This window comes from Nomascus leucogenys, chromosome 10, assembly GCF_006542625.1.
Source record: "Nomascus leucogenys isolate Asia chromosome 10, Asia_NLE_v1, whole genome shotgun sequence".
NCBI classification, from domain to species: Eukaryota; Metazoa; Chordata; class Mammalia; order Primates; family Hylobatidae; genus Nomascus; species Nomascus leucogenys.
Window position 1 is genome coordinate 24,173,254 of NC_044390.1, and position 12,852 is coordinate 24,186,105.

At 34.4% G+C, this 12,852-nt stretch overlaps 1 protein-coding gene across 23 annotated transcripts in view; it reads left to right on the forward strand.

Annotated features, from left to right (window-relative positions):
- PPFIA2 (PTPRF interacting protein alpha 2) overlaps positions 1-12,852 on the forward strand; it is a 510,037-nt gene that overhangs the window by 489,071 nt on the left and 8,114 nt on the right. For all 23 annotated transcript variants that reach the window (XM_030819900.1, XM_003259605.3, XM_030819901.1 and 20 more), the window contains 3 exons: positions 1,713-1,810; positions 11,175-11,350; positions 12,234-12,302. In XM_030819900.1, coding sequence (XP_030675760.1) covers positions 1,713-1,810; positions 11,175-11,350; positions 12,234-12,302 — 343 coding nt within the window. The remainder of the gene's footprint in view (positions 1-1,712; positions 1,811-11,174; positions 11,351-12,233; positions 12,303-12,852) is intronic.

The window sequence follows — 12,852 nt, forward strand, 5'->3', positions numbered from 1 at the left end:
TTAATGGCCTCATTTAACTCAATTACCTCTTTAAGGGCACTATCTCCAAATGCAATCACATGCTGAAGTGCTGAGAATTAGCGCTTCCACATGTAAATTTTAGGGAGCACAATTCAACGGACAACACCTGCCTAATGCAATTTTCTTTCCATTTTTCTCTGATTCCGAAATATTTGACTTAACATTGTTTTTATTAAAATGTGGGGCTTAGAAATGCACTAACAAGTAAGTGTAGCCTGGCCAATGTGTATGTCTAAATTTGCTTATATTCCTAAACATGTAAAGTATCACTGATAATCAATGATCTTTACTCTTGAAGTCTACAGATTATTTTTCCTATCACATCTTCTGCATCTTTATATATAATGTCACTAAGCCTTCTCATTTTCTCTCTCAGAACATCCCTGGTTTATCGATTTTCCTTTTAAGCACATAGCCGTTGTCCCTATTTTGGCAGAATTGAACCCTGAATTGATTTCTCTGTCTTCTCTGATTACTTATTTCCCCATCTCCTATTTTGCTATGAGATTATTTTTCCATAACATAAAACTGTTTTGTTTTGTTTTGTTTTTGAGATGGAGTCTCACTCTGTTGCCCAGGGTGGAGTGCGGTGGCATGATCTGGGCTACTTCAACCTCTGCCTCCCGGGCTCAAGCGATTCTTCTGCCTGAGCCTCCCGAGTAGCTGGGACTACAGGCATGCGCCACCACAGCCGGCTAATTTTTGTACTTTTAGTAGAGACGGGGTTTCACCATATTGGCCAGGCTGGTCTCGAACTCCTGACCACATGATCCATCCACCTCTGCCTCCCAAAGTGCTGGGATTACAGGCGTGAGCCACTGTGCCTGGCCAAACAGAAAACTTTTATTGTCACCTCTTCCTCCTCCAAAAATTGTCCAATAATTCTGTATCAATTATATGTATTTCATACTTAAACACAGTTTAAGGCTTTCCTTAATATGCCCTATTCTCCATGTATAATTGTATTCCTCCTTACTTCCTAGCATGGGTTTTCAGCTCTGGAATGTGTGTCTCACTAACCACACCTTTAAATTTTCATCTGCAATCTTTAGTTCATGATGCTCCATTTTCCTGAGTCAACCTGTCTCTGCTACTTGATACTTTTAAGGATCAATCAATTTTCTGCTCATTCCACATATCCTTGTCATTCAGTTTCAATATCTGCTGACTTGTTCTTCTTACATATTTCTGTATAATTTAGAGTTATGAGCTACTCATTTTAGTATTTGGTCCTCTATCCTATTACCTAACTTACTCATGTTTTGTGTTATTTTTCTCATCAGCTTAAGAAGAGAGTATCCATTTCTTATAAATTCCTTCCTGTCTCCATAATGGGGACTTTAAATTCTTTTGAAGTGAATAAAATATTAATTTGCCTGCATCTAATGTAGGAATAGCTAAATGAAAGACAAAGACACATAGATGAACAATATAATCCATGATGATTTTAAAACTATGGTTTTTCTTATTTTGAAAACTTTTTTTCTATTACTTTGAAACATTTTGTGCTTAGAATAATAATTATAAATGTATTTCCCTCCAATACTGAAGGATTTGACTGCAAATGTAATTTATTAACTTGTTGCCCTAAGAAGCAGTGCATAGTGTTGACTATGGCTAATCAAAAAACTTTCTCCACCTGCTGAGGTAGACTCACTGGTTTTTTTTTTTTTATTTTTTTATTAAAAAAGAACAAGTTTACAATATGGAATTATGTGCTTAAAGAGGTTGAATTATGACAGAAAAGAACTAGAAAGAAGACGGGAAGCAAGCCAACATGAAATAAAAGGTAATACATCTTTCTTTCATATGAAATGCCTTTATTCTGGGGTTTTTAGCTTTCACTTTTATTAACCTAAAATGTTATATGTGTTAATAATGGTCAGTAAGTAGCATAAGTATTTGGCTAGAATTGTTACTGTTTTTTTTTTCCATTCTTTTCTAATTAAAATACAGAAACGGGTATCACCATATTATAGGGTGAATATCCCATTTGAGGAATAATCTTGAGTTTTTGAAATGAGATTTATTTATGTGAACCTATTAATTATACATTCTGCTTGTACTAAAGATGTCTCCATGTAGATATTTTTGTCAAACTTTTAATGGAACATTCTCAGTATGATTCAGAGAAACATGGTATATCATTTTTATGGCAGTTCATCTTTGGTTTATATCATTTTAATTTTATTCCAGTGCCCCAGCAATTTTATTTTTGTAACGCTGTATAGTTAAAGAAATTATACGGTGATTTTATGCAGGAATGATATAAGGATTTTCCCCTATAAACCAAACTACTTCATTAATAATTTTAGCTGGTAAAGGAACAGTGTAAATTGCTGCAACTGTTATGTGCACAAAAATGTTTTGTTTGAATAACAAGAAAAGACACTCCATATTGCAGATTTGTTAGAAAAAATACCGTATTTAAAAACTAATCATCTAAATGTTGAGAAGTACCTTAATATACCCGAGAAAGGATAATTTCAAAAGAGAAGTACCTTAATATACCTGAGAAAGAATAATTTCAAGAGAAGTACCTTAATATACCCAAGAAAGAATAATTTCAAAGAGGAATATGTTAGATTCTATTCTTAGAGACCATTCTATTTTTATTGTTGTTGTTGTTGAAGGAAAAAATACATGATTGGATATAAGATATAGGTAAAGGTATTTTTTTGGTTTAAATTTAAAGGGTTCAAGTGCGATTTTCTTACATGGATATATTCGTGGTGGTGAAGTCTGGGTTTTAGTGTACCCATCCCCTGAATGATGTACATTGTACCCATTAAGTAATTTCTCATCTTTTGCCACCCTCCCAACCTCCCACCCTTCTGAAACTCCAATGACTATCACTACATACTCTGTGTTCACCTGGACACATTATTTATTGCCCACTTGTAAGTCAAAGCGTGAGGTACTTGACTTTGTTTCTGAATTGTTTCACTTAAGATAATACGTGGGCATATTTTTGCTAAAAGCAATCAATCCACTTTTGTTGTTTAAAGAAGAAAAAGGCCGGGCGCGGTGGCTCACGCCTGTAATCCCAGCACTTTGGGAGGCCGAGGCGGGCTGATCACGAGGTCAGGAGATCAAGACCATTCTGGCTAACATGGTGAAACCCCGTTTCTATTAAAAATACAAAAAATTAGCAGAGCATGGTGGCAGGCGCCTGTATTCCCAGTTACTGGGGGGCGCTGAGGCAGGAGAATGGCATGAACCTGGGAAACAGAGCTTGCAGTGAGCTGAGATTGCGCCACTGCACTCCAGCCTGGGCAACAGAGCAAGACTCTGTCTCAAAAAAAAAAAAAAAAGAAGAAGAAAATGTTAAGGAAAATAATATAACCAAAATTTTTAAGGAAAATTTTGGATATTCAAATACTTATTAGTTATATTTCCATTTCCTATTATCCAAGAGTTGATATGTACAAGCATTACATCAAATTTAGTGGGTGTTTCTACATTACATTAATTGTTCAAGGGTAGGCATGAATCTCTGTTTTCATCTTCACTTCTTTTAAGGCTTAATTTAGATAAGAAAATAATATTAGTGCTGTTTTATTCTTAAGATATTTTTTAGGTTTCTATAATTTACATTTTTTATAAACAATGTCAGAAATTACTTTTATCTTTGGCAGGTCTTGGAAAGTACATTAGTTCTAATGGAATGGGCTTGAATGCATGTGACAGTGATTGGTTAAAAATAGTTTTCTATGTATGTCTCATCGGAGAGTAGACAGACTCACAATGGATTTCTTTTAACACTTCATTTGATGCATTAGTTCGAAGCAAGAAAGTGTTTTTCCATTATCAAAATCGAGTTGTTTGATTTCACTTTATTTGGGGGCCCCAGGAAACTGCAGGTTGTTTTCAGTGCATTGCTGTTCAGTTGAATTGAAATTTGGGAATTAATGGACCAAAGATAGACCCCAGAAGGAAGTTTGCATTTGACCACACAATGAATGTCTTAGCACACAGATTGATTTTACCCATAGGATACCACTTTGTAGTTTCCTTTCTGAAGTATTTTTATCCAATTAGACTTTATTATGCCTCAGCTCACCACGTGAAATGTTTCACATATAGATAGATCTAAAGGAGAGGAATTACCCAGTTGGCCCTATACCAAATGTTATATTAGTATCTGGCAATTGCTGATTAGAGTGTAGCTCTGAGGAAAAAAAAACTGCCACGATTCGCTATGATCACACACAACTCTATCTGATAAATAGCTGTGAATGAGATCATAAATAGCTTGTTTCCTATGACTGATCTGGTAACATTTACAGGAATAATTCTCAACAGTGACTAGGGGGTCTCTTATTATCTGAAGTGTGAATTAACCTTGACCTTAATGAATGGTTTTCTGAAGTGAAAAGACCATGTGAATATCAAGAACCTACTAACATTTAATTTGTTGCTAAGAAGCATTCAACACTGATTTCTAGCCATTTATTGTTTAGGTCAAGAAGATTTCTACACAGTTTTAAAGTCAGTGCATACATTGCTTGGAAACAGATTTATGGAAAGGGATCTAACTTTAAAAATGAAAAAAAAAGAAGTATTTTGTTCTGAGGAGGAAACGTTTGAATTCATGCTTTATTTTCCTTTACCTCATAGCAGATCATTTTAAATATTTGATCACTCTTAACTACAGGTGTGACGATGGAATTTTTGATGGGCACATATTTGCAGAAATATCACAACCACATATGTCTTAGACTATCGAAATATAAACCTAAGTCTAGAAAAAACCAAATACTCCCTATTTACAAATCCATCTAGTGCAAAGAAAACTGGATTTATTTTTTATTATTGAGAGCATTGTCATGTTCATTTTTAAAAAACGGTGTGTTTAATAAAATTAAGTGGAGAACTGTGGCTGCCACCCACAAGCACTTGCCTAGCTTTTGGAATTCAAGTGCAGGGTAACCAATTGTTAGAATGAATCAGTAACTATCAACAGCAGCTGATTATATAGCCAAAATGTGATGCTAACCAACTCACATCCCATTTTCTGAGGTCCAAAAACCTCAATGGAATAGGCTAAGGAAAACTCGGAGGAAAAACTACACTTCAGAACTGACTCAGAGAGACAATTAACATGTATAATATAAAATTTCCTTATATAGTAAAGAATATTGAGGAAATCCTTTGCTTTGCTGAAGACCGGAGGGGAAGAAAGAGGAAAAACTCTGAGGGGAGGACAATAAATGTCCTACTTCTTGCAGAAATTCATTCTGCTTTGGATGGAGCAGCTAATAGCCATAAGACTGTGGGATGCAGGCATTCCTCTCATGTTCCTTAGTACCTAAATCCAAAGAAAGATCTAGGATCTTTCTTTTGAAATGAGGTCATTCTATCCACAAAAGGAGTGAAGTAGAGAGATGTGAGGCAGATACATGTTCAGCTTCCAGATTCACATACAAATGTTTTGCTAGTACTGTGGATTGGCACAGACAGAAAGGACACCAACTAATTTGAAGAACTTCTACTTCTGATAGATTGGAGTATATTAAGTCAGACCAATCTTCCGCCAAGAAGAAATAGAATGGCTAGATAAATCAATAAATGATAATAAAGAGCTATTTGAAAACAGTAGAAACCAATTAAGAGGGACAGGACTTGAAAGGTTATGATCTTGGAAAAAAGAGAAATGTAAGGAAATGGTAAAACTGTCATTCTCTACTGTTTTTCCTCTATCTAACAGAGAAGCAGGGAACGGAGTGGGGTGGTGGTGGGGAATGGAATTTAGAGGTGCAAAAACTGCTGGGCCTTCAGGAGCAAAGAATCTGTAAAACATAATAATAATAAAATAATTAAGACTGCTCATTTATACAATACTCCTCTAGAGACGTTTGTGGACTTCTAAGAAGGATGGAATTATAATCTAAAAATTGAACAGAAAGCCGAAGCCAAATGGGTAATAAATCTAGAAAGAGAACTGTTGTAATCTCATGATAATACAGTAAAAAAAAAAATCAAAGGTCATAACCACCAAATATACTTTAATTTGAGGTCTCTGATAAAACACATCCTAGGACTAAGGGTAAACTTAAACAGATCAGGCTATTTATTATGTCTATTAACGTTAAAAATAAATTTTATTATGTATATTTGAGGTTTAGAACATATTACAGAACACATATAGGTAGTAAAATGGTTACTATAGTGAAGGAGATTCCTAAGCTTTATTTTGAAATGTTAAAATTGAAATCTAGCATTGATTTATCTCAATCTTTAATTGGAATTAAGTTGATCTGCCCTTATTATAACTTCAGAAAAACATAAAAGTCCTGTCAAGAAGAAGTTGACATTCAGAGCCTCTGCAATTTTTCAATCATATTGTGTGAGAGCCAATTAAAAAAAAAACTCAGACATGTCAGATAATGGCCAAAATGAGGAAAACCACGATGATAAAAATCAGAAAAAATAAACATATCCATAGTTGACCCTGACAGTGTTTATTTAAAAATATGTAAGTGACAAAATGGAGAATTTAATATAGTTGGAATCAATATGTTTAACAAATAATCAAATGGAAATTTGAAGAAGTGAAAAGTATAAAGACTTAAATTGAGAACACAATAGGTGGTTTAACAGTAGAAGAGCGTTTATCGAAATGAAAGATCACTTGAAAACACCTAGTCCCACATATGACAAGAAACAAAAAGGATGAATGACATAAAACATCATTAGAGACATATTGGACATGGTGAGGTAAGAGACAATAAGAAAGAAGCAATATTTGAAAAGATACTGGTGGAGACATAAAAAGAAAATAATTGAAATGATAAACCACAGACTCAAGGTTCTCGATGGACCCCAAGTGAGATTAAAAATAAAAGGGGAAATAAAAACACATCTAAACACATTACAGTAGAGCTACTGAAAACCATGACTTCCCACACCCCAAAATCGTAGAATCTGCCAGAGTAAACTCCACAATAATTTCAAAGGCGCAACATAATATAACTGATATTGCTCAACTAAATAATGCTAGAGGAAAATGGAATTATAACCTTAAAATGCTGAATCAAACTAACTTCTTACGTTGAAGTATGTCCATCAGTATTAAAGACAGAATTAATAAACTTTCAAACAAAATCCGAGAGACTATTTCACCAGAAAAAAAATAGAAAAGAAATATTAGAATAAGTAATTCAGGCAGATGGAAATGATCATAAAGATAATAAAAAAATACACACATGATGGAGGAGAACTGAAAAATGTATGGGTAAATGTCATAATAATAGTAAAAATAATATCTGCAGGGCTTAAATTTTACATAGAATTAAAATACGTAACTATAATGCAAAAGGCCGGAAGGGAATAAGTGAAATTAAATTGTTTGAAAATCTTTGCATTATCTAGAAAATAATAAAAGGAATAAGTTATAGTAGACTCTAATAAGAACAAATATTATAAGCTTTAAGTATCACTACTAAAATAATAATATAAAGTGTAAATATAAAAAGCGAATAGAGGGCCGGGCATGGTGGCTCATGCCTATAATCTCAGCACTTTGGCAGACCAAGGCAAGTGGATCACCTGAGGTCAGGAGATGAGACCAGCCTGACTAACATTGTAAAACCCCATCTCTAGCAAAAATACAAAATTAGCCAGGTGTGGTGGTGCATGCCTGTAGTCCCAGCTACTTGGGAGGCTGAGGCAGGAGAATCGCTTGAATCTTGGAGGCAGAGGTTGCAGTGAGCAGAGATCATGCCATTGCACTCCAGCCTGGGCAACAAGAGTGAAAGTCAGTCTAAAAAAAAGAAAAAGGAAATAAAGAAAGAAAGAGAGAGAGAGAGAGAGAGAGGAAGGAAGGAAGGAAGGAAGGAAGGAAGGAAGGAAGGAAGGAGGAAGGAAGGAAGGAAAAAAAGAAAGAAAGAGAAAGAAAGAAAGAAAGAAAGAAAGAAAGAAAGAAAGAAAGAAAGAAAGAAAGAAAGAAGAAGAAAGAAAGAGAGACAAAGGAAGGAAAAAAAGCTAATGGAGTGGTAGAATAAAATAAGAAAACAATAAGAAGAGGCAAAAAAGAGAGAAAAAGAACAAAGAACAGATAGGACAAATAGAAAGATGGTAGAATTCAATACAAATATCAAAGTAATAATATTAAATGGGCAATAACTACTTTAAGGACAGATTAAAAAACAATGATATGCTGTACACAATGGACACACTTTCAATATAAGAACCTAGAAAACTTATTAGTTAAGGAGATGATATACATGCAAATATTAACCAAAGCTACTGTGATTCTTCTAATATCAGAATATAAACTTTAAGGCAGGAAACATACTAGAAATAAGTTGGCTATTTTCAAATAATAGAAAGAAAGATATAGCAAATTAGTATACATCTAATATGTAGATTTAAAATATGGAAAGTCAAAACTGACAAACCTTAAAAGTAGCAGACATTTTCAGTTCATAATGGGTGTTACTGATTAAAACTACAAGGAGACACCCCATGTATTAGTTTGTCAGGGCTGCTGTATCAAAGTACCACAGATTGTGTGTCTTAAACAACAGAAATGTGTTGTCTCACAGTTCTACACACTAGAAGTTCCAGACCAAGGTGTTAGCAGAGGCAGTTCCTACTGAAAACAATCTGCTATTTGCTTCGCCCCTGGCTTCTGGTGATTTGCTGGCAATCTTTGATGTTCTTTGGCATATAGGAACATCACCATGATCCCTGCCTTCATCGTCATATAGTGCTCTCCATGTGTGCATGTCTATTTCCAAATTTTGCCATTCAAGAATGATAACAGTCTCATTGAATTAGGGCCCACTCAATTGACTCATTTTAATTGATCATTTCTATAAAGACCTGATATCCAACTAAGGTTACATTCTTAGGTACTGGAAGTTAGGGCTTCTACATGAATTTTGGGGAACACAATTCAACCCATAATACCACACACCTACCATAATGGCTAAAAAAAGTAAGACAAAACAAAAACAAAAATGAGAAATACAAAGCATTGGTAAAGATGAAGATCTTCAGACATTAACAATGCATGGTTAAATTGTGAGAGTGGAATTTGCTTAGCAATATCTGCTAACAAGTAAACACATAACAATTCTATTCCTTGTTATTTATTCTAGTGCAACATGTAAATATACAAAACAAAATACATGTATAACAATATTCAAAGCAGCACTATTTTTTCTTATTTCAATAGGTTTTTGGGGAACAGGTGGTGTTAGGTTACATGAACAAGTTCTTTACTGGTGATTTTTCTGACATTTTAGTCCACTCATCACCCAAGCAGTGTACCCTGTACCCGATGTGTTGTTTTTTATCCCTTGCCATCCCCCACCGTTTCCCCCTCAAAGCAACACTATTCTTAATAACCCAAAGTGGAATCTACTCACATGGCCATCTACAGTAGAATGGATACATTGCGGCATAGTCATGCAATGGGAAGCTAGATAGCAATGATCATGAACACGCCACTGCTATTTGCTAAAGCATAGATAAATTCCATATTGAATGAAAGGCAGACAAAAAAGTACATATTGTGTGATTTTATATATGAAAAGCTAAAAAAAATTAAATCAGGCAAGGCGATTCTGTAATGAAAGTAGTCAGAATATTGGTTACTGTTAGGTGAGAATGGTGCCTGAGAAGGTGCATGAGGGGACCTCTGTGGGTCTGTGCTATCACTTTATTGCTTCAAAGTTATACACAAGAACATCTAAGTTGTTATAAATGAGTAAAATAAGATAAATAAGGATTTTCAAAGACTCATCAAAATAGTTATTTAAAACATGCTTTTCAAAGGCTTATTGAAACAGTTACTTAAAACGGTTAAAGTTGAAGAATATTTCCTGAAAGACTTTTATACTTTTTCTGAAAAAGCTAGGCACTTCATTAGAAAGAAAAACACGGACAGGAAAACTTACTTTTACTTTAATAGTAATTATAGTTTCCTTTCCCTTTCTATGGGTAGTAAAAATGTTTTAATTTTTTTCTCATATCCCCTTGTTTCTTGAAATTCTTTCTTTTCTATGGACAATTTTAGTCCTTCGGACTATTTTACTGATTTTTATATAGCATTCTGCCAACTTTTAATGGGAAGATATTGAAGAAAATAAATGATAAAACATAATTTGATGTTTTTATCTAAAAAAAAGAAACATGACAGTTTCCTCTGAATGTTTTATTTATTTATTTATTTACTTATTTATTTTGAGATGGAGTCTCGCTCTGTCGCCCAGGCTGGAGTACAGTGGCGCGATCTCGGCTCACTGCATGCTCTGCCTCCCGGGTTCACGCCATTCTCCTCTCTCAGCCTCCCAAGTAGCTGGGACCACAGGCGCCCGCCAACTCGCCTGGCTAATTTTTTGTATTTTTTTTTTAGTAGAGACGGGGTTTCACCATGTTAGCCAGGATGGTCTCGATCTCCTGACCTCGTGATCCGCCCGCCTCAGCCTCCCAAAGTGCTGGGATTACAGGCGTGAGCCACCACGCCCAGCTGAAAGTTTTATTTTTATAAAATAAAAATCAAAGAAATTTTTTCCTCAATAGAATACTACTTTCAATAGAGCGGGAACAATTTTTGACATTTGACTGAGTGCTTAAATTTTGCATTAGCAAGTGATTGGGAAAAATGCATTGAAATATAATAGTAAGGTAAGTATCCATCTGTTGATGCCTTATGTTATTTTACCGTTCTGTTCTTATATATTACTTCAGGTGAAAAAAATCTTCTAGTCTATATGCCAATGTTTAGGTAGTGGTTAATAAACACTTCTGATGAAAGACAGTATTACAATCTCGTCTGCTGTTTACTGAAGAGGTGTGTATCAAGACACAAATAAGAAATGTCTCCCTCTGATGGTAAAAATATTGAACTTCAGACAGACACCTAGGGCTCTAGTATGAAACCAAGAAACACAGACAACGTGTTCTACGCGACTGAAGTGCTGTCATTTTAGCTATAACACTCTGAAGAACAACTTTTTAAATAGAGACTCGAAAAGATTAATTATTAAAACAGTAACAACACACAAATGAAGGGAGCCAGATGCATTAGAGTGTGGATTAATCAGCATAAATGTGACCTGGCCAGATACCCATGGCTCATTTCAGCCAGTGGTTCTACTATGCAAATACTGCATCCTAAAATGATGCATCTCTTTTCCTAGACGTGTTGGTGTGGAGCAACGACCGAGTTATTCGCTGGATACAAGCAATTGGACTTCGAGAATATGCAAATAATATACTTGAGAGCGGGGTGCATGGCTCACTTATAGCCCTGGATGAAAACTTTGACTACAGCAGCTTAGCTTTATTATTACAGATTCCAACACAAAACACCCAGGCAAGTCACTTTTTGCTGTGGTCTCAATGTGTTCTGGTTTATATAATGATAAACTAAACTTATAGAAAAAAAAATGGCTGTGTATTCGTGATTGTTAATGAAAGTTAACTCAATGTTTGAAATATGTCCCTGGGGTTTTAATTTCAGGCTAGTGGATTTCTATCCCAAAAATATCATACAATTAAACAAGAAAGGGATTTCGAAGTTATGTGGCCCAATCTCCCACCTGAGTGCCAGATTCCACTAAATGAAATCCCTGACAGATGGCCATCAGTCTCTGCCTCTCTGAGAGGCAGTCATTTCTATTTACATGTATGAATTATACAGACTCTTAGCATTGGATATGCCAGTGATTCCCAAAACTGGATAATGATTTGAATCAGTATAGTTCCTTATGAATAAAAAATAAAACCTCCAACCCACATCATAGTCCTAAGACATCAGTTATCAAGAGATAGGGCATAGGAATCTTTATTATCAAAACTTTCCTCAAATGATAATCGTTGGCCAGGTTTGAGAACTACCTACATAGATTCGATAAAAATTTGGCAGTTCAGTTTCACTTTTTATTTTGTTTTTACATATTTCAGAGATTAAACAAAATACTCAATTGAAATAAAGTAACGAAGTGAGACCAAACCTCCTGACCTAAGAGGTTTATGCCAGACTGTCTCTCTACTGATCACGGAAAAAAAAAAAAAGCCCTGTATTTTTTTTTTGTAGTCAAAATTTACAATGGCTAATAACAGACATGGAGGGCTAAAAACTTCAAAACCCATAAATAAAATATGGTTTATAACACATTATTGGAGAAATATAAGCTACATGATTTTTAAAATAAAATATGATTTCAGTGATGGTAACTGTAATTTGACGTCAACAGGCAAGGCAGATTCTTGAAAGGGAATACAATAACCTCTTGGCCCTGGGAACTGAAAGGCGACTGGATGAAGTAAGTCCACCTGTTATTCAAAAGAGAGCTGAGAGAGTAAAAGAAAAATGATAGAACATCTTTGATTTTAAGGAATAGTGCTTGGAAATTAATCAAATGACTGTTCTATGGTTAGAATCAATAATTTTCTCCAGGTTTGTTAAATATTCAATCTTATTACTTAATTTTGGAAAGAGCTATATTAATTCATAAATATTATCATTTCAGCAGGTAGAGATACTAAACAATAATTTACAAAACTTTTTTATGAGTTGTGACTGCAAAATACTGGGCAACATTATTTTAAAAAATTAGAAAAAAGTTAAAACACTAATGTTAATAAATTCAGCTTTTTAATGAAGAGTGCATGTATTTCTTAAATATCAGTATATCTTGCCAGGATATTTTAGAAAATTAAAATGAGGATAAAACTTGCTTCAATAAATGGAAAGCTTTTTATTATTTTATATATCGATACTGAGTTTTCCTTCAAAACAGATTAATAACATTTTAACAGTCATAGAATTTGAAAGCTATATTGAGTATAAGAATCGCTATATAATATATGCAT